This window comes from Ailuropoda melanoleuca, chromosome 17, assembly GCF_002007445.2.
Source record: "Ailuropoda melanoleuca isolate Jingjing chromosome 17, ASM200744v2, whole genome shotgun sequence".
NCBI classification, from domain to species: Eukaryota; Metazoa; Chordata; class Mammalia; order Carnivora; family Ursidae; genus Ailuropoda; species Ailuropoda melanoleuca.
This window is the reverse complement of record NC_048234.1, coordinates 37438948-37462681: the sequence shown is the minus strand read 5'-3', so window position 1 is coordinate 37462681 and position 23734 is coordinate 37438948. Positions and strand designations below refer to the sequence as shown.

General features: G+C 45.0%; 1 protein-coding gene across 3 annotated transcripts in view; it reads right to left on the bottom strand.

Annotated features, from left to right (window-relative positions):
- Positions 1–3648: 3648 nt before the first annotated feature.
- The window catches only part of NTRK2 (neurotrophic receptor tyrosine kinase 2), a 334675-nt gene continuing 314589 nt past the window's right edge, over positions 3649–23734 (bottom strand). For 2 of the 3 annotated variants that reach the window (XM_019794985.2, XM_034646808.1), the window contains exons 17-18: positions 10045–10203; positions 3649–9182 (exon numbers count right to left, since the gene is read on the bottom strand). In XM_019794985.2, coding sequence (XP_019650544.1) covers positions 8997–9182; positions 10045–10203 — 345 coding nt within the window. In that variant the 3' untranslated portion in view covers positions 3649–8996. The remainder of the gene's footprint in view (positions 9183–10044; positions 10204–23734) is intronic. The other variant, XR_004621643.1, reaches the window with a different exon arrangement.

The following is a 23734-nucleotide window of genomic DNA, read 5'->3' as shown; positions in this document are numbered from 1 at the left end:
TGTTGAGATTGATTTTGCCCCTGTGCAATGTGGACTTGAGTCAAACATAACCTTATTTAAAGGGAAAAAAGAAAGTAGCATTTCCCACACTTGGGTTGGTTTCTACAGATCCGTATATCCTATAGGATAAAAGGCTGTGCTTGTCCATAAGGAGGTGGTTACATTGTCTGCATGGCAATGAACTTTAAAGTCCTTGTACAGATGTGACGTGGGTCTACAAGTTAAAGGCAGCGTCTATACTAGAAGTGATTAGATATCATGACATGTATAATGACATATAGATATCCTATAGCTGACATAAAGATGCAGTGCCCATGTGAGGCATGACTTGAGTAGTTAATTGGTATTTAAAATATTGTTACTGAAGCAAGAGGGTTTGCTAATTAGCATAAGGGACATTAGAGGTTTTTGTAGATAGACGAAATGACTGGTTCTGAAGATTGAGGATTTACTGCGGGTATTGTACGAGCGCCGTCCATCCCGCATGAAGGAGGCAAAAGAATCTGGCAAGCCCAGCTTTCTCAGGCCAGAAATGCAGCTTCCTGGGTCTTATGTTGTCCCCCCCCCCCGTCAGTCACCTGATCTGGGCGTAGGCCAGATCTTCGTGGATCGTGGCATCTGGCTTGGAGTGTGACTTCCACCCAAGGACGGGGAGGGGGGGTTTCCTGGCCGACATAGCAGGCTTGTGATCTTGATGATATATCAGTGCTTGTCTGTATGAGTCTGGTCTGAAGCTTGCATTCATTGTAAAGCACCATCTGCGGGCGGTGGTGGGGGGGCACTGTCATTAGGTGTTAGACCGCGCTCCCCATGGGAGCCTACCGCAGAACCCGACGTCAGGGAAATGACCAAATGGGCGGGGATCTTATTGCAAAAGAGGTTCTAACATCCCCTTAAGTCCCAGAACCCCATTACAAGGTGGCTCCCTCCACCTGCAGGCTCACCCTCCTCCAGACTGATGACTGGTTGAGGGTGGGAATTAGGAGCCCTGGGAAAGTACCCCCAAGACCTTGCTGGTGATGCTCAATTGACCCGGGACTTCGGTTTAGGGGCCAAATGCCTACCTTGTGCCTAATGACCAAAGACCTCACCCCACAGGTGTAACTTCCTAGAAACTCTAGTCTCCTCGAAACTTGAATCTTGGCATATCAGCTGCCACTGATAACCTCGTTCCCACAAGACTGGGCTGTTGAGTTGCTTTCTACCAGACCCTAAACACCAAGTCCCATGGCCAGCCGAATCCCCAGGGGCAGGCCTTCCCTCTGCAGGCAAGACGCCTGCATTTCTGCTATTGCCTGGAGTAGGAGCCCTTGAGCATCAGATGACTATCTCCCTGGCAAAGAGGAAGCACTGTATTTATTGGTCAATTTATTTTGATCAAACTTCCTGGCAAGCTCCTTCACTTTCCGTGCCTCAGTTTCTCATCTGTAAACTGGAGGTAATAATAGCACCTGCCTCCCAGGGTTGATTTAAGTGTTGGGTAATACACTGTAGTCAACGGTGGTCTCCAAAAAGATATGCCCAAAACGTAATCCCCGAAACCTGTGGATGTGATCTTGTAAGTGAGAAGATGTAAGGATCTTGCGAGAAGGAGCTTGTCCTGATTATGCAGATGGGCCTTCAATGCAGTCACAGGTATCCTTGTAAGACAGACTCACAGAGGAGAGGTGTGAAGAGGAGGAGGGGGCAAGGTGACCACTAAGGCGGAAATCGGAGCAATGTGGCCACGGGCCCAGGAACATCTGGGGCCATCAGAGGCTGGGCCAGGTAAGGAACAGGTGCTTTCTTGGGGTCTCTGGAGGTAGTGTGGCCCGGCCAACACCTCATTCTCAGACCTCTGGACTCTAGAACTGCGAAAGAATCAGTTTCTGTCGTGGTCAGCCACCCAGTTTGTGGTAATATGTGACAGCAGCCACAGGCCACTAACGGACGTACGCGGCACCCTGGCACACCGTTAGCCTCAGCGAGTCACTCATCACGGTGTCGCAGGAGCGTTGCTCCCAATAAGAAATCAGGCGTCTTTAAGGGTGAACTACAGGAATGTGCTTGAGGAGGAAGCGGACAAGGGCACTGAAAACCTTGACCTTGGGTTTGGAATTTAAACCGATACCATTGTAATTGTCCCAACAGTGGGACTATCAGAATGTGGTCTGGTGGAAGTGTGGCTCTTTAATAGTCCCAACTGGTTTCTAGCTGGCCAGGCACCAGTAAGATTAACCTTCGTCCCGCAATCCGGTTTCTTCGAGCGGGATGTACTCTCCATCCCACAGGGACTCATGACCTGATTTGGATTTTTGGACACGCTGTTTCCCTCCTTACACAGCTTTGAATTCCCCAAGTCCCTGCTGAGTGTTAACCTGGTCTAATTTTTTTTTAACTCAAGGAAAACATTATCTGCGCCAGCGACAGGGGTTTGCAGGAGGCAAAGTTCCTGAGGACTTGGATTTGGGGATAATTCACTGCCAAACTTTATTTTCCTGGAGCCTCAGCCAGGAATGTTGCCCGGATGTCTCCTTTCCTCTCAGAAGAGGTGGCGGGGAGGAGGTCAGACCCTGGAAAATAAGACCATGAGATCCTGAGAAGTAGACGTGTGGGTGGGCCACCTGCTGGCGAGGCAGAGAGACAGGCTACGAGACCCCGGACAGGCCGCCCATGTATTGCTCTCCCTCACCTTTTCGATTTAGGAAACACTGGTTAACCAAGAGGCCAGGAGACTGTGACATTTTTAATTTGGCTCCTGTTCCTGGGTCATTAAGATCCTCAAAGATGCCCCTACCCTGGGATGCCATGATATCCAACTTGTCTCTTGGCAGGTTTCTTGGGTGGGACCTGCTCGAAACCACAGAGGCTCTATCTCACTCTGTACTGTGAAGCACGGTAGCCATGAGCCACACGTGGCTATTTACATGTGAACCAACTGAAACTAGGTCAACTGTAAAGTTCGGTTCTTTAGTCAGACTGGACACATTTCAAGTGCCAACTAGCCACGTTGGACAGTGCAGGCCAAACATTTATGTCATCGCAGAAAGTTCTATTGGACAGCGACGTTCTAGTTATCCAAGATAGAAGTCGAAAGCACCAGGTTATGGAGGGATCAGCCAGGGAACTTCTTCTAAAGGCCACATACTCCTCTCGCCTTCAACTAATGAACACTGCAGGCCTCTGCAGTGACCACAGTAAAATATAGACAGACAGACAGAAAAAAGACAGACAGACTGAAAAAAGAGTACACGTGCCTTGTGAAAATGCCATACATTGTTAAAGTAATCATCATGTACCTTGGCGTGTCTCTTTCGGAAGATGTTATTTATTGTAAGACATCATTTTTATTAAATACACTGTAGTACAAGAGACTTTCCATGTCAGGTTGAGAGAAGCTGGTCACATGATTTACAAACAAAACTTTTTTTTTTTTTTTTAACATTGATATTCTGGTGTCACTTTGAAATCAGCCAAGGTGCAGTGGGTCTTAGTAAAGCAATGGACCTCAAAACAGATAGCAAAACAAGAACCAGTAAGTATCAGCACAGAGACGTCACATTAAAAGGGAAATAAAGCAAATAAAAAGAGAGTTCCAAATACCAGGTCACAATTTAAGGGGCAGTATATCTTCAGAGAGATATTGAAATGTGTGTTTGTGTGTGTGTGTGTGTGCGTGTGTGTGTGTGTGTGTGTTGATGGCCTGGATATATACAAACATCTCTCCATGTACAGACGCAGTTGCAGAGAGTGTCCACATCTCTCGGCAGATTTGTAAGTGAGAGGTAATGATCAATGAATGCAGGGAGCAATAGTTCACAAGAATTTGGTCATTTGTCAAGGGAGTACATATTTAAAATCCACATTTAATTCAAAGACCTCGTATTTAAAACATTTCCAGTAGTTTTATACATTATTAAAGCAATAGTAAGATATACAAGCTGCAAGATGTAGGCCTTTATACATTTCATTTCATTTTCTCCGAATTTTTTTCCAGTCCAAACATGTGGCTATTAGCAGCTTTTATTAGGCTTGCTCCGTTATGTTGAACATTCAGCCAACCTTCACCCAGGAGCATTTTCATTAATGCACAGACCAAAGAAAAAAAAAAAACACAACAAACAAACACGGACCTGGCCTAGAATGCATAGACTAAAAAAATGACATCCCCATGTGTTCTCGTTTCGTCTCCTGAGACGTATGTTAAGATGGCAAAAGAGTTGCTTGGTTGCTGTTGTGAATTTCACAGTGTTTTGCCTGCAACACATATACATACATATATATATTTTTTTGCTTTGCTTTGTGTTTGTGACGAATGGAGCCAAAATATATATAAATAAATGAATAAATAAATAAATACACAAATAAATAAAGGTAGAAGGAGAAGGGGGGGCACAATGCAAAAACTAAGAATCTTCCAGAACCTTTGACTTGAGCAGCAGTGATTCATTTGAGCCCCGACAAGGAGAAAATACCCTTTCATGTGCTGTCTTATTTAACTACAAATCCCTCCTGCCCTGGATTCTTTAGAATAACATATTGGCTCTCACAACCTGGGAGTCTCTGCATTCCAGGATTATGGGCTGTGAAGGAAGTGCTTTAACTTCCATCAGCCATCTGAAGATTGGGTCACCAGCCATTCCCCTCGGGAGATTTTCTGTGATGGGCCAAACCGAACTCAACATTGGAAATAAAAATCCTCAAATGGGAGGGGAAAAAAAGAGAGAGAGAGAGAGCAAGAGAGTTGAGGGGGTGTGTGCATGGACTCATTTATTTAATTAGACATACAATTTAATACTGTTGGCATTAGAGAAGATCCAATTTGCAAAAAGGGAAGGTTAAAAAGAAACGTCTGTTCCTGATCAGGGGATCCTTTTGTCATGGCTCTTTGCAAAGGACAGCATTTTATACTGTTGCTGCTTTGCATTCCCACTCAGATACGGGGATTCCTAAGAGTCGCTCGCCTTGGCGGTGGGGTCTTGCACTTCTCACCATTGGCCTTTGAGACACTGGGCTCCCGACACTCCGGTTCTCTTCTGGAATGCTTGGACTCTGAACAGAGGTGTAAAGGGGTCACAGTGGGACAAGGTGAGCATAACACAAATGTGCAAAAAGATGACCAAAAAAATCAATTTTCCTTTCCTGGACCTTTACATAAGGAGATCTATTTCAGTCTGCATTCTCCTTTGCAAGGAGCCAGGGAAAGGACTCAATGTAGTGGGATGGCTTTGATTCAGTTGTTTTGGGAAGCACATTATCTTAAATATGTCTTCCACCCATGCAGTACTGCACAGAGTTGAAAAGTGCGATGTAGTCCTACCCACATGGAGAATGGAAGCACTAACCGCAATAGGACGTTAAAAAGTTTTGGTTATTTAGCAGATTTTAAGCAAATTATTCATACTGCACCCTACTTATTATCTCTAGTACTGTGTGCCTATACATTTATACATAAGCACACAAACACACTGTGTCTGTGTGTCCGTATATGTATAAATCAAGTATTTATAACACACATATAAATACAGGAAAATACCACAGGTAGCGTGGAAGTGAACACATATGTATAATATGGATTCTGATAGGATCTTTTCTAGCAGAGTTCAAAATGTTTTCTAAATAAGCCTGATTATGACGCTGGTTCAGTGTACAAGGATTTAGCTGAAGCTATAAGCATGATTACATATCACCGTATCTCAGCTGCTTGTCATCTCACGTGTTTCCTTTTGTTCTTCCAACCATGTCCTGCTTCGTGAGTTTCTCAGTGCGCTCGCTTTCTTGGACCGTCTGTCTGCATCCTGGAGTCTCTAGTGGCCAAACTCATGATCTTCAGAGTCAGAACACTTAGATTCAATCCCACTGGCGCTGGAAGTGAGCCTGGAGATTTCTAGCATGCCACTCAACTTCTCCGAGCCTTGATTTCCTCACTTACAAAAAAATGGGAATAATTGGCTAACAGAGGTGAAAAGTGCCTGGAAAACTATGAAACAATCGGTAAATGGAAACGGTGGTCAGACTGAATCTGGGCGAGAGAATTAGGGTTGTCCTGTTGTTGGAGTTTTGCACAAATTGGGTAGCAGGCCATGTTCTGTGATCGTTACACTTCAGAACGAGGATGTTCCTTTTCTAGAAATCAAAAGAGCATGAGAAGAGGGGATGGTGGAAGAACAGCGAGGACTATTTTAAGCTATTCTGTGGTTCGTTCAATCTGGTATTCTTTCAATACGAGACGTCTCTGAAATCAGTACATACTCTTGAGACAACAGAGGAAAAATACTAATGATGATCAGCAATATAACTAAATATAAAACTTTGCACTTGCATAGAACCTTTCATTTCAAGACCTTGAGGGACTTGTCAGAAGGTAAGGAGATTTTTTTTGTTTGTTTGTTTCTTTTTTGCTTGTTTCCTTCAGAGGAAAACACATTGGAATGGAATAGAATGCTCCCATCTTCTCATTTGCCTGAAACAAATCCTTGCTTTAAAACTGCGCAGCCCTTCTTGAATTTGATCCTTTAGTCTATTTACCTCCTTTGCTCTCTATTAAAATAAAATAAATACCTTGCAGCTTCTCCCCCACACACACCGCCGCCCCCCTCTGCCCCGCCCCCAAGCAGCTGGCCAGTCACGCAGAATGACAAACCTGTGCAGGTGTTCAGGTCATCACTGATGAAATCTAGAAAGGTTTTGTACAAATCTGCCCTTTCTTTACTGCTTCACAGAGTGCCACAGTGTTTTAACAGTACCATGGGTCCTTAATAGGATATATACGTGCAGGTATATATCATGGAGATATGGCTTTCGTTATATTGTTATGTGTGTTCTGGAGGGTTTTTTCCACTGACAAAGATCAACTCAACTCCCATGTCTCAGAGGCCAGCGCAGAACTTGAAGGGACTGTAGGGTTCATCTTGTCCAACCCCCTTCACTTGACTGCTGATGCTATTGCGTTTCCTTTTGTTCTCTGTTACGTGACACTTTTGATTTTTTGAGAACGGGCTCTCAAAGCCTATAAATGGAAAATAAGGTGCTCCAGGAATTAAGGGCGCAAGCAAAACCGAAACAGAGCAATTGCACCTTCAGAAACAAATACGAAATAAAATGTCCTAAGATGAATTAAAATCACTCACTTTCAATCTGGCTTGTGTTATAAAGATGTCAAGTTAGCAAAATTCCCCTCACAGAGGGTAGCAAGTTTTCTTGAGGAACAGAAATATTTTTCTTCCTTGGTAAAACCGATCATCCAAATAACTGTAAATTTCTATTTGAATTTACAACCTCTTCCTAAAACCCAAGACTATACCCAGAAGCACACCTCCAAAGCTAGGTCTGGGCATAGCTTCCCATTGGCATGCTGTGCCTGATTTTTTAAAATTTTTACTTCTTTCAATGGAGTGGAAAAAAACAAAACAGCATACTGACAATGGGGTACACTGGGAATGAAACCACTCTCCCAACCAGAGCCCAGAGCAAGGTCTCGGCCTGTGCACACTGAACACCAATGTATGTGAGGCCCCCAGGGTGAGGTTTCTTCTCCCCTCGGGGACTGAGTCTGCCCTTCCCACAGTCCCACAGTCCGTTTGATGTGGAGGAGGACACCCAGGCTTCAGGGTCCATATTCCTAAAACCCATCACCACCATATGACCCAGAGACATTTATACTCAGCTAATGAACTCCATTAGCTTCCCCTAATTATATAAGTCATACCTTATGGATCTGCTCTACATATCAGGGGCACGACGTCTGGAGCGGTAGTTTCTGCACACAAGGTATTAATCGACGAAGACCATGCACAATTTTGCTTGCACAGTTTAAAGGACAGGTGGGGTGGAGGGGAGGGGTCGGAGGGAACTGCTATCTGAAAAGTTCAATATAATGCCTCCGAATTTATAGCTTGTCCTATCTTTTCCAAGTCTTTGGCTTTCCCACCTGACCCTGAAACGATCTCTGGACAAGAATTCACCCATTTTCAGCTAAACTCGACAAAGGTTCCGTGGACGACACTTGGAAAGACAAACCAGTGCCATCACCGTGACCTGCAAAGATAAGACTGTCCGGGCGTGCGATGCGCCATCTTGCGTCTCATGGAAGCCATCTTTTCTCTCGACCACACCCTAGTGTTTCAGGTGATGGGAAAAGAATAGTCCATGGCACAGAGTTCAACAGTCTTTTTACTCCTCAGAAAGCTCCTCAGGGGAAGGTGCCGAATACATTCCTCCCAGCTAACAGTCGCTGGGCTTTGCCTAAGTAGGAACTGACGCCAGCTGATCCCAATGGTTGTCTTTGTTCCTCCCATACTGTGGTTTATAATAAATCTTCTTTCTCTCTGGTTTTAATCTCCCACAGATAAAGGCTTCCCAGATTAAACACAAGTTTTCCTGTTTCATACACAGGCTTAAGCCATCCAAAAACAATAAGAACAGTAATAATAATAAATAAATAGAAGTGAATCCATAGAAACTCTCGATGTCTGTACAGCAGAAGTGACAAAGTTTAAGTCAAATATTTGTTTTCCCTTTTTTTCATCCACATCAAAGGCAGGAATACAACAAGGCATTGTTAGTTGTGGTGGGCAAACTGGAGTGTCTGCTGATATAACAAATTCGGGTTGTTAAGGCCTTTGTCTATGCAGAGTTAATAGTAATGCAGAAGCCAGATTGATTCAAAAGAAAGGGTCAGGATTATGAAGCAAGGAAGACCAAAAAAAGAAAAAAAAAAGAACAAAAAAAAAAAAAGAAAGAAAGGAAAAAAAGAAGAGAGAAAACAAAACCTAGGGAAGAAACCAAGGGAGGTGGAAAGAGAGAAAGAGACAATGCCAAAAAGAAGTCCATACTGTGTCTACGGATGGAGAAGTGCACATGGCTTCCCCCTGAAAGCCTCTCGGTGTCTTTGTTGTAACTACTGTCGGAGTGAAGAACAGCGGATTGATGGCATCCAGCGGCAGTTAAAAGACGTTCATCCTCTCGGCTCATCTGAGGAGGGTGCTTTGGGAAGGATCGGTCTGGGGGAGAGGGCCCTAGCCTAGAATATCCAGGTAGACCGGAGATGCCTTGGCCAAGTTCTGGAGAAGGGTGTGGATGCCCTTGATGTTCTTCCTCATATGGGGCTCTCGCTGCCAGCACCCCAGCATCAACTCGTAGACCTCCTGGGGGCACGTTCTAGGTCGCTGCAAGACTCGGCCCTGAGTGATGCATTCTATCACCTGGGTGGACGGAGATCGAAGACAGAATCAGACTAGAGGAAAAACAAAGCCGATAAAACAAATGTCCGTGCCAGGAGAGCTGCTCTAAAGAAACCTACTCAGTGTTTACTTTTTTTTTTTTGAAGGAAGAGAACAATTATTATAGGTTGGTAAATCATGCTTAATTTCATTGGTTTATATCCCTTTTTCTAGGCACACTGATGTCACCAAACTGGTGGAGAAACGCTTTCTTTCTGTGGGATGCTTCCACACCTCACACCGGAATTCCAATGTGTTCTAGTCTTGCTGGCCTGAGATGGAGCCTGGAACCTTCACGTCAGGGTGCTGACTGGCAAGGGAACTCTAAGCTGTAGAAATGAGTGGAGTTGGGATAAAAGACAGATGTGGGCCTGAAGAAGATGTGAGGGGCCTGACCAAGAAGCTATGCCTCAAATATTGACAATAGTTACAAAAAAACTGAAATAGGAAAATGAAACACTAGCATGTTCTAGTGAAGTGTGCAAAAAAAAAAAAAAAAAAAAAAGCCTGAAAACCTTATTGGAATACTACCAAACAACCTAGCTGGACTCTGGAGTTGGGGGGTGCCACACGTGCTATGAATTCACCAGGTGAGCAGCACAAAGTGGCTCCTCAGCCCCTTCCCAGGGAGTCCCAGGGGTGTCAGCAAACACTGCTTTTCTTTCTCTAGAACTCTTACACTCAGAGAGTGACTCGACTTTGGCCATGACGTTTAGGTACAGAGAGGCCATGTGGGAAGTACTTCTCCCAACAAAGCCACACGACTTCATCTGTCCCCTGGCCTCCTGCCGAGGGACGCCTCTGGACATCAGCCCTCGGGGGGCCCGCCCAGCCCACTGCGCACCTCGTTGTTGGACAGCTGATACCAGGGCTGCTTGCCGTACGTGAAGATCTCCCACAGCACGACGCCCAGGCTCCAGACATCGCTTTCTGTGGTGAACTTCCTGTACATGATGCTCTCGGGCGGCATCCAGCGGATGGGCAGCATTGTGTGGCCACCGACCTGGCGGAGAGGGGGAGGAAGGAGGCGTCGGTCACTGGGGGGGAGGGTAGAAGGGAAAGGGGAGCACTTTTGTCCTTTCCTTTATTTGTATTTGTTAATTTTAGTTATTCATAAACACAGGAGGGAAATACAATTTCTTTATAAGAAACAAGAATGGTCAAAGTATTTTTTTCATATTTTTTGCTGTTCTCTCTTTCTGGTAACTAGATAAGGCAGAGAGAAATGACAATGGAGTGGATGTTTATCCTGGATAAAACACACGTACACGCACACGCACACACACACGTGCACACACACATGTGCTTCCTGATATGAAGGTAACTCAGTCTTCTAATTAACAAGATCACTTTGACCAGGAAACAAGTAGGAAGCTGTGTCCAAAATGACCCCCCAAGTGACTAAGGTCTTAGGAGGAGTGCACAGTGCTGCCTCACATGCCCTCACACAATCCAGCCATGGGCAGGGCAGAAACCATTAGTCCCATTTTACAGATGAAGCAACTGAGGTTCAGGTTGCTACGGACATAAAGAAGTCAGGTCTTCGGACCCTGACCTTAGGACTTACCTTTACACAACTGAGCGTGTGTACAAAAATAAATAGATACAGTTTGGGGAAAGTCCTTTTTCGTGAAAACAGTAAGGCTGAGGCATTAGATGGCAAGATCATTAGCACAAGCATAGGGCCCTTTGCTTGACAAGGACACTTGCTTATGATTTCCGACTTCCTGGAGAAAAGTTAAGAATTTCATCTTTGGGTTTGTAGCCCATCAGAGCTGTCTGATCTTAAAACCATGATCAAATTTCTGCACAGTAACCCTGTGGGTGGTGGGTCCCGGTTTTCATGCTGGAACACCCAGCACTACCAGCCCCAACATGCTGCCTGATGCCTGGACAGCAGGTGACCACACGGACAGCGGGGGTTCCGCCATTAGGCCTTACGTTCTCAGACAGATGACACATCGAGTTTCTGCCCGATTACAATCATCAGTGTCCATTTCTGACTCATTAAAGGAAAGAAATAGACTAACAGAGCCTGAAACTTGCTGCCCAACTCCCGAGCCCAAGGAGCCGAGAGTGTCAGAGATGTCTAATATGCTTGGCGATTTCCAATGTTACTCTTAGCATCAAAGAAAGCCTGAGTGTCAAAGAAGGAGGGTGTTCTGTGGGGTTTTTTCTCCATTCTTCTCTGTACAAGGACTTCAAATCTGACAAGTAGGGACATAAATTCCTGGGTTGGGGTAAGGTGCCCTCCAATCTTTACCGTTCAGCTTTGAAAACACCCACTGCTCAATAGAGGGGGGTAGCCTTCCAACAACTTTCAATTTCTTTACCCCCTTCTCACCAGGCAGTGACAGGAAGTCACCGTTCCACGGGCACAGTTTTCCTTCACGGAGCTGCCCAGACATGCCTGAAGGTGATGTCAATCCTTCTCATCAGCGTCGATATTCAACACAGAACCTGTGTGGCACAGGCATTGACGGACCAGAAAGGATGCCGGTGGCCATCTCAGTGCAGCCATGTTGGTGCTGCTGGCCTGCTGACTAACTGCCCGGCTCACGACCCTGCAACCCCATGTGCCCAGGACTTTGGGAAAGGAAATGTGCCAATACACAAGGGACCCCATGTTTCCAGATACTCCCAAGGACTGAGGGCACCAAGGTGGAATGATCCCCACAGGGGCTGGCGGCCCCCATACCAGCACCAAGGAGAAGCTTTGTGGCGGGTGCTGGGAGCTACACGGTGCAGAGTCCCGCGGAGTGAGAGGTCCCTGCGCAGGTTTTCAGTGAAAAGACATATTTATTTATTTTATGAGACTATAGCAATTAGAATCTACATTTATGATCAACATATAGTTGGTCTGTGAGGGATAAAAAGAGAACTAGGAAATTATGGACAAACACGCGGTAATCTTTTGCATACTGGGCCCTCACAATATTAAGGGCCAGCTCCCCACACAAGTTCCTAGGTCAGACATGTCTAATATGCTGTACCCTGTAACTGGCCTCACTTCTTGGAGAGCCACGATGCACTGAATCTTCTTAACGTGTCTCTGGAGTTTGGCGGAAAAAAAACAGATTTAATTTTGTTTAACTTAGTGAATTAAACTAATTTGAAGGTGTGTTCGTGGGGAGAGGGAGAGAGACAGAATCGCTTACGTATGTCTAGAATCAGACAGCTAAAAACCCACTGTGGGATGTGTGCAAGGTACCATGCTTTCCATACTCCTGCACATACACACCGGTAATGCCACGGACAACACTCAGTTCGCGGTGTCAGAAGCTGGGTTCCAGGGCACTATTTCCCAGCTGGGTGTCCTTAACTAGCGGCCAAACCTCTCTGTGTCCTAGTTGCTCCAACTATTAAGTATGGGTAACAATTTATACCTCCCAGGGTTATGGGGAGGTAAACACTCAAACAATGTTTGTGAAAGTGCTTTATAAATTCCAACACACTAACGCGTTCGAGGTGTCTCTTCCTTCCCAGCAACCTTTACTACCTTATCTCCTCCATTCTGGAGACATTAAGAGCCAGCGCACACCCCTCCCCTCTGTGCCTTGCTCTGCAGGGACAAGTGCTCTGGGGCTCCTCCGATGGGGGCCCCAACTCGCCCAGTTTCTCTGTCCCGTGTTGCTAATGGCCAAAGAAAAAGCTCCTGTTTCCTTTAAAGGAGGAAAAAAAAAAGATTCCACTTTTGATTTACATGTTTTCCCATCTGATCATTTGTTTTGTGCTTGCAGTCTCTTTGGGACACATTTTTCACGTTAATTCTTTCAAGAGTCCCTTCTGGGATTTCACACACGCTGTTATAAATAATGCTTTCCTTGTTCTGATGTCAAACGGGTGAGTGGTGGGAGAATCTAATAGAAGTTCAGACAGGGTTCACAAGTTTTCCAAACCCATTTAGAACATTTCTGAACATTTCTTTTGCAGGCCTTTCTCAGGATTTTGGAGCATGTCACAAAAGTAGACCAAGGGGGTGGGGGGGAATAGAGTCACCGTTGTTACAAATTACTGTCCCATTCCAGTCACAGCGACTGGATGGCTTTTGGACTTCACAAAACCACATACTGTGTGGCCACAAACACAACGAGGCCATTTGTTTAGCATTGTGCCACCTGGCAACTTGCCCTCACACCCTGGCTTCCATATTTGTGAGATGGAATGCCATCCCAAGTATGACACGGGGAGTCAGAGCCGCTGCTTCGAGCGCCGGACCTGCCACGGTGCGGGGCGGGGCTCTCCAGGGATCCGGGCGCGACCGGCGCATGCTCAAACTCACCGGACTGAACCAAAGCCGGATGGGAAAACCACATAGCTAGGGGGAGTTGATTTGGACTTGAGGTTTTTTATTTTCCTCTACTCGAGACACTAGGGTTCTAGTTCCTACTGTGCTGTTAACTAGCTCAGAGGAGTCACTTCAGGTCTGGCTTACTGGTAAATTGTGGACAGGTTAGACCAGCTCTTGATTACTTTTAGCACAAAACACTGTGGTTCTGTAATGGCTGGCCACCACTTGGCCACCATCATCATCCATCAGCACAGAGTCGTTCACTGTTAGAAAGAATTTCCACTTGAACCCAGTAGTTACACTCAGGGGTAGACATTGGTTTGCCTTCATGTTGCAAATAACACACCCATATTTCAGACAGTTGAAGTCGCTTACATCAGGGCACACAATAATGTCTGCCCCCTGGACGTCTTGTACTTGTTCCCATGGGTCATTCTGCGTGTCTGGCTTCTGCAATCTCTAAGCATGCCCAGTGTTCAGCCCCCAGGCCCAGTTGTGTTCTACCCAGGCCAAACCTACTCATGCCTCTTGGAAGTTTGATCCCCTTTCCTTTCTACCTACTCACCAAAGAGCTCCTGAAGAGGAGCTCAGATTGCACCATTTCAAGGAACTCTCTGTCCCGCTGCAGCTCAGTGAGTTGCCCAAAGACAGACCGGCACCCCTCAGCACAGCTCTGGCAACATGGCAGGCACTCCTTTCTTTTGCTAACATATCTCATGCCTCAAGAAAGATGGCTGCTTCTCAGTTATGTCTGGCCAGGCATGAGGGGGTTCGTTGGTAAGCGTATCCTGTCGTCAAGCGGGTTTCTTATGAGTGCTGATATTTGGAGAGGAATTCTCCACATGTTTTTTCAAAGAGATCAGCGTTCACTACTCTCTTATCTAATCTCCAATAACTCTCTGAATGCCTGACAGAACCAACTTTAAATTAAATGAATGGAAACTGGCTATCTATTTGGTGCTACAAATAAGAACTTCTTAAAATTCATAACTTCTTAAATTTCAACGAAAAGTTCTGGAGTTCACATGGAGTATGAGAGCTCCCTGAATTGTGTGGGGGACCCTATCCCTTCCTTGATTTGCCATCTGTGCAGTAGTTGGGGGAGTCGATGGTACTGTACTGACCTGAAACTATTTGATCTGGGGAGGAAGTCTAGAAAGATGTCATAATACATAATATGGAGGACTATTGTTCTACATACAGTGATAAACATCTCATATCCTCTGAGGGTGGAGAAAAAGGGCAGACTAAAGAAGAAAGTTAAAGTGGGGTGCATGGGTGGCTCAGTCAGTTGATTGTCTGACTCTTGGTTTCAGTTCAGGTCATGATCTCAGGAATCATGGGATCGAACCCTGCCATGGATTCTGTGATCAGTGGGGAGCCTGCTTGAGATTCTCTTCCTCTGCCCCTCCCCCTACCGACTCTCTCCCCCTCCTTTTCTCTCTCTAAAATAAATAAATAAATGTTAGAAAAAAAGAAGAAGAAGAAAGTTAAAGAGTGAAAAACAGAAGGACTGATGACCATCTTGGCCTCTAATCATGGCAACTTGCTTAAGTTAGTGAAGTGATTCAGAACCATGTTTGAGGCTTATGGTCAAAAGAAATTCCATAGTGTCTAAAATAAATCAAGTTATGGAAAATAATGGATCTTGCTTTTAACGCATATCAAGAAAAGAACTGTTCGGTTATCTCTCAGTGTTTGTTTCCCTGACACCTCATAATTTCGCTGGTGACATGTATAGGAAGACCTGGTCAATCAAAAATAACCACTCTGGGGGCGCCTGGGTGGCGCAGGCATTAAGTGTCTGCCTTCGGCTCAGGGCATGATCCCAGTGCTCTGGGATCGAGCCCCACATCAGGCTCCTCCGCTAGGAGCCTGTTTCTTCCTCTCCCACTCCCCCTGCTTGTGTTCCCTCTCTCGCTGGCTGTCTCTCTCTGTCAAATAAATAAATAAAATCTTTAAAAAAAAATAAAAAATAAAAAAAACCACTCTGCTCTAGTTAAAATACCTAGACCTGAGCCTCCTTTAAATATACCTGTGAGAAAGGTGTTTACAACAATAAATCCTGAAGAAAATACTAAAAGGCCATTGGTAAAACTGTCTTGTGTTAGAAATCAATGACTTTACTATTTTTAAATCAAATTGGACACATCTAATCAGTTCAACAACAATATTTCTTACCCGAGGAGTACCCTTTGGGTACATACTCTTCGGTCACAAGGATGTAAATTGTGAAAATTTCCCCATGGCTTAACAAACAATATGGTTTATTTTTCCACACTGGAAAACTAGGATTTAGGGAAATCTTGGCACTTGCTGAGCAAATGTAGATATGAACTGGTGACCAATAGTATTGAAGACAGCTCTCCCTCCCACCACTCTTCACACCAGGAGCCTAGGTTCTTCCTCATTTTTACAAATATACAAAGCATCTTTATTGCTGATACAAGTTAATGAGGAATGCACAATCTATTTTCCTGGTGTGCTGGGAGATGAGAGAGGAGGTGACAAGCTTAGCTCTTCTCCTTCCATTGGACTGAACATACAATACATCTACCATCCTCCTTGTTCCCTCATCGTCTTCTCTTCCCTCCCCTTCCCTCCCCTCCTCTTCTCTTCTCTTCTCTTCTCTTCTCTTCTCTTCTCTTCTCTTCTCTTCTCTTCTCTTCTCTTCTCTTCTCTTCTCTCCTCTCCTCTCCTCTCCTCTCCTCTCCTCTCCTCTCCTCTCCTCTTCTTTCTCTTCTCTCTCTTCTCTTCTTTCTCCTATTACCCTCCATACTTCTTAGTGTGGCCCCTTCCAGGTCCGTTCCTGCTCCCTTTCCTTGAATTTCCTCTCAAATCTCACTCATCCAGTCCCGTTCCAAAATCCCATGTTGCATTTCGTCTTGTCCATTTCTTTCATCCCCCCTTAATGATCATGCCTGTCTCCTCCACTAGTCATTCTCTGGCCACCATGATGTGTGGTCTCCCTTCTGTGTTTAGGAGAGGAATAACGGGAGGCTGGAGCCCGTCTCCAGATCCAAAGCAAATGCTTAGCTGACTTTGAAACCACTGGTGATTTAAAGGTGAGTAATGCTAATCTGGGACCTTCTACACTCAACTAGCAAAGACCAATGATGCCTGGGAGGCCACTTTCAGCTTGTGGAGTTTAGTCAATGAATGAGTGATAACTTGCTTGGAGGCCAAACATTTTACTCCCTTAGAAACACGCAGGCCAAAGGGCAAGCCCCATTAAGAGATGATTAGCTGTCAGAGGCTTTTGGTCACATGAAATATTGAAGAGGCTCCTAGACCTCCTTGTCACACCCTCTACCCAACTGCTTTGCTTCAGCATTTTCTCCTGACCTGTTCCTTAAAAATTCATGAAAGCTGTAAACTCTAAGAAATAGCTGGACCTTATTTACTTATTTATTATGTGTTGCATCTGTAATATGAAGTTTAAAAAAGGAGAGAGAAACAATTTACACAAAATATTCTCCTTGGAGAAACTGGAACCATTGTGGTCAGACTGTGGCCACTTTATGACCACATCCAAGAAGATCAGAATCCTTCTATTATGAAGAGTGATGGGGTGCTTCCATGGCGTGTGGCTACTGAACCAGGGGATACTTCATGGGAAGAAATTCAGCCCTTCCTGCCCTGCCTAGAAGCCCTTGAATGAACTCAACTCAGGTTGAGTCAAGAGGAGCCCTGGTGATAGCCTGATCAGTGTCTCCTTTACAGTGGGAACTGATTATTGCTACACTGGAAGTCACTGTTATTTGTAGCCCAGAAATCTCTCAGTATCTTTTACCGTTACCAATGTGCTCATTAGACATAGGATTATGAATTAGTAACTTCAAGCCAAGTGTTTTTGAATTAGTCAAAGACGATGTGCTAGACCCTATTGCTAACCATATTTTTGCAAATACTTTTTTTTCATAATTAAATCTCTGCTGTCAGAACAAGGCAAATGATCATGTTTTGAAGGGAAAGGTCACAGAACTAAAATTGCTATCTTCGGACACCTGGATTCTAGATGAGCAGAAAAGGCAAATCCAATACAGAATTTCCACTGAAAATTGTTTTTGTCTTTATTCTACCATGAAATAATAAAAATGATGAAAATAACAATAATAACACTTCATGTTTGTATTATACTTTTTTGCTTTTTCTTATCATTTTCACATCTATTCACCTTATCATTATTGTACCTACGCTGAAATATGTTTGTGAAGATGAAACGATTGTTTAATCATTTAAATTATTAAAGGATTAATTGAATTAATTGAGTCATTAAATTAATTGATTCAACGGATCAATTAAAGATTAAATTTTCATATTAGAAAAGCTCTATGGTGCCATTGTGTGGTGCCATTTATACAACTTTCTTGAAAAGGCAAAATTACAGGTCTAGAGAACCCATGGTTGGCAGAGAATGGGAATTGGCTGGGGGCGGGGGGCGCTTACCTTACAGGGACACAAAAGAATTTTGGGGGGTGATGGCACAACTCCGTTATAGTGACAGTTAAGTGATTGTGTTTGCCCAGACTCAGAAGGGTATACTAAAAACGGTGAATTTTACTCTATGTATATTATACCTCAGTGAAACTGACTTTAAAATCAATTAATCAATCAATCAATTTCTTAGAATAATGCTCAGTACATAGTAAATGTACAGAAAATACTAGCTGTTGTTGTTACGCTAAGTGTTTGATTCTCGATTCTCCAGGAATCCTGTGGGGCTAGTCAGACATGATCTTCGATCCCAACGTAAGAGGTGAGGAATCTCCAGGCCCAGAGTTAAAGTGATCTGCCCAAGACAACCCAGCTAAGGCATGGTCGAGTCTATAGCAGGACCTAGCTCTGTGAATGCGTGGCACCCTTCCCATTCTGTCTCAAGTCTGACATGGAGTCAGGTTCAGAGCTAGGAAAGGCTCTCTACATTAGTGTGCTTGGGCTGCCATAACAAAATACCATAGATTAGGTGGCTAAGACAACAGACATTTATTATCTTACATTTCTGGAGGCTAGAAGTCCAAGATCAAGGTTCCAGTGAGTTCAGTTTCTGGTAGGAGCTCTCTTCCTGCACAGAGCTTGTATGTGTGCAGAGAGAAAGTGAGTTTCCAATGTCTCTTTCTATAAGGATACTAACCCTATTGGATCAGGACCTCACCTCATTTAACCTTAATTACTTCTTCATGAATTCCATCTCCAAGTATCCTCACACTGGGGACTAGGGCCTCAACATGTGAATTTTGGAGGATGGGGGTACACAAACATTTAGTTCATAATTCTCTCCTTGCCAATGCTCCCCCTTCTGACTCCAGTACATTCTGGGGAAGCAAAAATAGCTCTACATACTAGGAGCTGAGTAATTCAGGCCCAGAATGCAATTCTGTGGTCCTTTGTTAGCAACTTCATGTCCCAAACTGAAGGTTCGACCCCACTGTTCCTTTCCCTCCTGGGTAACTCTTGATTATTACTAACTAATTTTAAAGCTTAGCAAATGGCTTAACCTGCTGTTGTCCCACAAAAGATTCACTTCATTTCCAGTGCAAACCTTAGGGCAACCTCAATCTTCAACCTATCGCTCTATCCCCTCCTCCAAGTGGGGTTCCCTGGGGTGGTTAAGGGAGAGCAGGCAGACCCTGGACTCCCTAGTGATGGGTAGATAAAGGCAGAGGGCTTTCAGGACTCCATGTCGCCGTCAGCAACATCCCTCATGGGTCCCATTGTCTCCGCTGGTGCGCTATATAAAAAACTACCGTTGCACGGATGTTTAAGAATCACATTTGGATCCAGAAACAAAGATTTCCATCTTAATAATAAGTGAAATTAGAAGGAATAACATGTGGGCCCTGCCTCTGATCGGTGCCCCCAGCCCCATCCCACTAAGTCTTATCAACTTTCATGGGGAATTTCCTAAGGGGGTCATGTGGATGACGATGCCTTTGTAAAACACTAACACAACATGCTGCCTGGAGTGTGATTTCTTGTACTTCCGCATTATTCAGCAATGGGAAGTTGTACACGCCAACCATGTACATTTCATCAAGCTGCCATTTTTAATGTTCAGTGTTCCTGAGCCTTTTCTGGCCTCCTAAGCATTATGGTTTCAAACCCACGAGACCTTCTGACTCTTTAACATTTGAGACGAAAGCACCGCATCCTTTCACAGTGAAAAGCCAACAGGGACTGCCATGCACTGAGCAAAGGCAATCGGAAAAGCGGGAGCAATGTATGTTCATGTCATTGTCTACGTGAAGGTGATTTACGTGTGTTGCTTTGGCACCAAAATTCCAATGTGAAATCGTTTCTATGGAAATAATTCAGAAGAGCTGGTATTCCAGCTAGTTTTTACAAAGGAAGAAATCAGTGATTTGTCAACAGACTAGGAAAACAAGACAAAACAAGCTTCTCTGTAATAGAATCAGCACTCTCCACATCAGTGGCGATTACTGCGGTTACTGCTGCCCTGGGTGCATCAAGTCCAGTAAATGGAGAGATCAGGTTTCTGGGTGGACACCATACATCTGTCCCCCCATTAACCCCAGCCTGTTAGTTAACACTGAAGACCCTGCCAGAATGTACATTCCACCATTAGCCTGAGATGGAGACTTAATACACCAGAGCCAGTTTCAGATGAATACAGTCTTCTTTCCTCCCAGCTGCAGATGTTCATTCTGATAGAGAAACTGATGCCTTGTGTCCACAGGAGTGTAACGATAATGAGAGAGTTACTTCCTCCGGGGAGCTCTGAATGCCTACCTGGGCATCACTCTGGTCCTTTTCTGCAATGTCTGTGATACATGTAATCATAGAGATTGTGACCTTGGTTACAAAAGACTTGTGATTTCTTATGATGATCATGAGAGCTAAGAAATAATATAAAATTAACTCTTAGTTACCTATTCTATGCAAGGCTCTGTGGTAAAGACATTGCCTTTAATTTAAATTACCTTTAATTGCCTTACATTTAAAACTCATCCATCTCCCATCTCTCCAGACATGCCAACAGACAAAATATACCCATAGAAAGAGCACATATTACAAGAACTGGAGCTCTGTTTTTTGCCCAATGATAGCAGCAGCTCAGTGTTATGGAAAAGCAGCGTGGTGTCACCGGGTGCTTCTCAAACCTTTCCACCAAAGCACCCCAAACTTCAGAAGGAAGTAAAAGACCAGGGGTGTGGGGAATAACTGGGTCCATGTCTGTGGGCCTAGCCCAAGGTGCTGATGGCAAGTGTGGAATTTCTTCAAAGTTCTATGTTTCATCTTTAACATCTGATGTAATTTTTGTGTTAGACTCCATGACGCATTATCGAAAGTAATGATTCGGGGCCCCTGGGTGGCTCAGTTGTTAAGCATCTGCCTTCGGCTCAGGTCATGGTCCCAAGGTCCTGGGATCGAGCCCCGCATTGGGGTCCCTGCCTGCTTCTCTCTCTCCCAATCTCTCTCTCTCTCTCTATGTCAAATAAATAAATAAAATCTTAAAAAAAAAGTAATGATTCGTCTCCAAATCATTTATGAAAATTGTTGCTTTAGAAATATGGGCCATGTTCATTTTGTGGCTTCAGGGGTCTCTGGTCTGAACACACCATCCTGTGTTCAAAGGCTACCCAGGCTCCTGGTTAAGAGGTATTGGTGCAGAAACGCAAGACGTTGTGTCCACACTGGAGACCCATGAAGCCACAGAATGAACATGGGTTTGGGAGTCAATAGACCCGGTTTCCTGTTCTAGCTTAGCCACCTACTAACTAGATGAACATAAATTACTTTATGTCCTAGAGTCTCTCTTTTGCATTGACATAGGAATAAAACCTATAAGCCAAATGTAGCGGTGGAGTAACAGTTACAAATCTGCATGCGGACTCCGTACAGCCCCACCCACCACTGCCCATTCCCGAGGGGCACCCTTCACTGGCTGGTCCACATAAACGCCCGCTCTTGGAGTTGTCCAACATGGCGACCCGCATCGAAGGCCAGGGCTCTGTTCTGATGGTTACACCACTCTCCATGTGACTTTGGCAAGTCATTGCCTCCCATAAAGCCATCGGTTTTTCCTTTATGGAATGGAGATGACACTACTTACCGCGTCACATCGGGGAGTGAGGTCGCTGACATAAAGCATGGTGTAAGTGGTGCAAGCTGTCATTCATCTTGCTGCTTTTCATGTACCTTTCTCAGAGAACATTTTAACAAATTTGTATTTAGTTAGTGCTATGTCCACTGTGGGGAGACAACATCGGATGAGCTCAGGTCCTTGCCCTCTGGAGCTTGTTTTATAACCACAATGCCAGGCAGAGGATTGATGCCATGGTGGGAATGTGAACAACTGGCTACGGATCATGATACTGGTGCAGTCTGGCCAACAACTTAGTCTACCGATGCTTTCAGCTCCCTTCCACTAAGAGGTGTATCCGAACACTTGTCACCATGTCCAGAGGGTCGCTGGAGGGAGACTACTGGGAAATAGCAGGATGGGGAGTGTTCAAAGACGATTGCTGAGCTGATCCTCACAGAAGCTCCTCAGAAGAAGGAGTTGGCTGCAGAGCCCCAAAGATGCTGTGAGGGCAGTGTTGTGCTCAGTCTTGTGGATGGAAGTTCAGCGTGGCTGTGAACTTCACACACACTATTTCAGCCAGGTGCACTGAACTTCAAACCAAGCCAATGCAGCAACGAAGAGCGCACATCAGGTAGGGATCGCCAACAGCCGTGTGTCACTGAGACAGTGGCTTACCCATGGAGGGAATTCACTTTTCTCACTTACGGGAAGTCCTGAAGTATGCAGTCAAGGGCTGGTGGAATACTCTAAGAAGTTCTCCAGGGCCTCCTGGGTGGCTCAGTCGGTTAAGAGTCTGGCTCTTGATTTCAGTTCAGGTCATGATCTCGGGGTCTAGGGTCAAGCCCCACATTGGGCTCCTCTTTCAACATGGAGTCTGCTTGGGATTCTCCTTCTCTCTCTGTCCCTTCCCCCTGCTTGTGCACACACATGCTCTCTCTCTCTCAATAAATCTTGAAAAAAAGAAAAAAGTCCTTCCAAGGACCTTCCACTTCTTTCCACCTCCATTTTGATCTCCTGGCTCCACCGTCTCCTCCCTGAGCCACTGCGACTGCCCACTAACTAGTCTGCCAGCTTCCTTCCTGATCAACTGTCGCTATTAACCAGAGCAATAGTTTTAGAGTTTTAGTTGTATCAAACCTTTTCATTTTCTGCTATAAATTCTTTAATGACTTCTTATTGCCCTTAGGATAAAATGAAAAGTCTTTAAAGTGGCTGATAGAACCCTTCTTGATCTCAGCGCCTCTTTCCCCAGTCTGCTTCCAGGTCTTGACCTTCTTCCTTGCAGGACCCATCCACTTTGGTCTTCCCTCCATTTCTTCAATGTCCTTGGCATTCTCTCACCTCAGGTCCTTCACACATTCAGCTCCGTGAGTTTTCCCTCACTTCTACTTGTCTCTAGGGACTTAAATACCATATTCCTAGACATCAAAAGCAAGTGAGACTACCAGGTAGCACGACGCGACTTTCCCCTCAGCACCAGTCTGTTGTAACAACGTGTTTATTTGTGTGGCTACGTGTTTGCATTCTAACCTTGGCCTCAAGACTCCAAACTTCACGAAGAGTGCCCTCTCCAGTACTTGGATGCTCAACAGACCTTTGTCAAATGAAATGATTGCATCTGGCTGCCTCAAGGAATGGCCCCGGTAGCCAGACACTACAGTATGGAATAAATATGGAAGGAGAACCAGAGACTAAGGCCAAAAATGCAGCTTCCTGTCAGCCCCACTCAAGGTTGTCAGCACAGACCCCACGGAGCCGAGAGGGGTATCCAGAGGGGAAAAGGAAAAAAACAGACAGTAGCCTATTTGCTTTAGAGAGTGACACCCGTTTCTAATTTAAACCGTAAATAAGGAATGGAACAGACATATGTTGTACACAGAGTAAGAAACATATGGGACAAGTTACCAAGAAAAGCTGTGGGAGCTGAAGATTAATGGGGCTGAAGTGACCCATTGGTAGAGGAGAGGGAGTAGGTGCTGGAGAAAGTCAGAGAGAATGGAAGAGCTGGGTGCCCTGTCCCACGGGATCCCTTCCCTTTGCTCGTCCCATGGGATGCCCCCTTGGCCACCCCAACTTCACTCCCTGAAGCCATCCCACTTACAGATGCTACCTCCGATGGCCCCACAGGAATTTCCCACGGAATCCTCCCATGGGAAAAATGCTGCTTGAAGGTGGGGGAGGCTTGTCCTTGAGTGG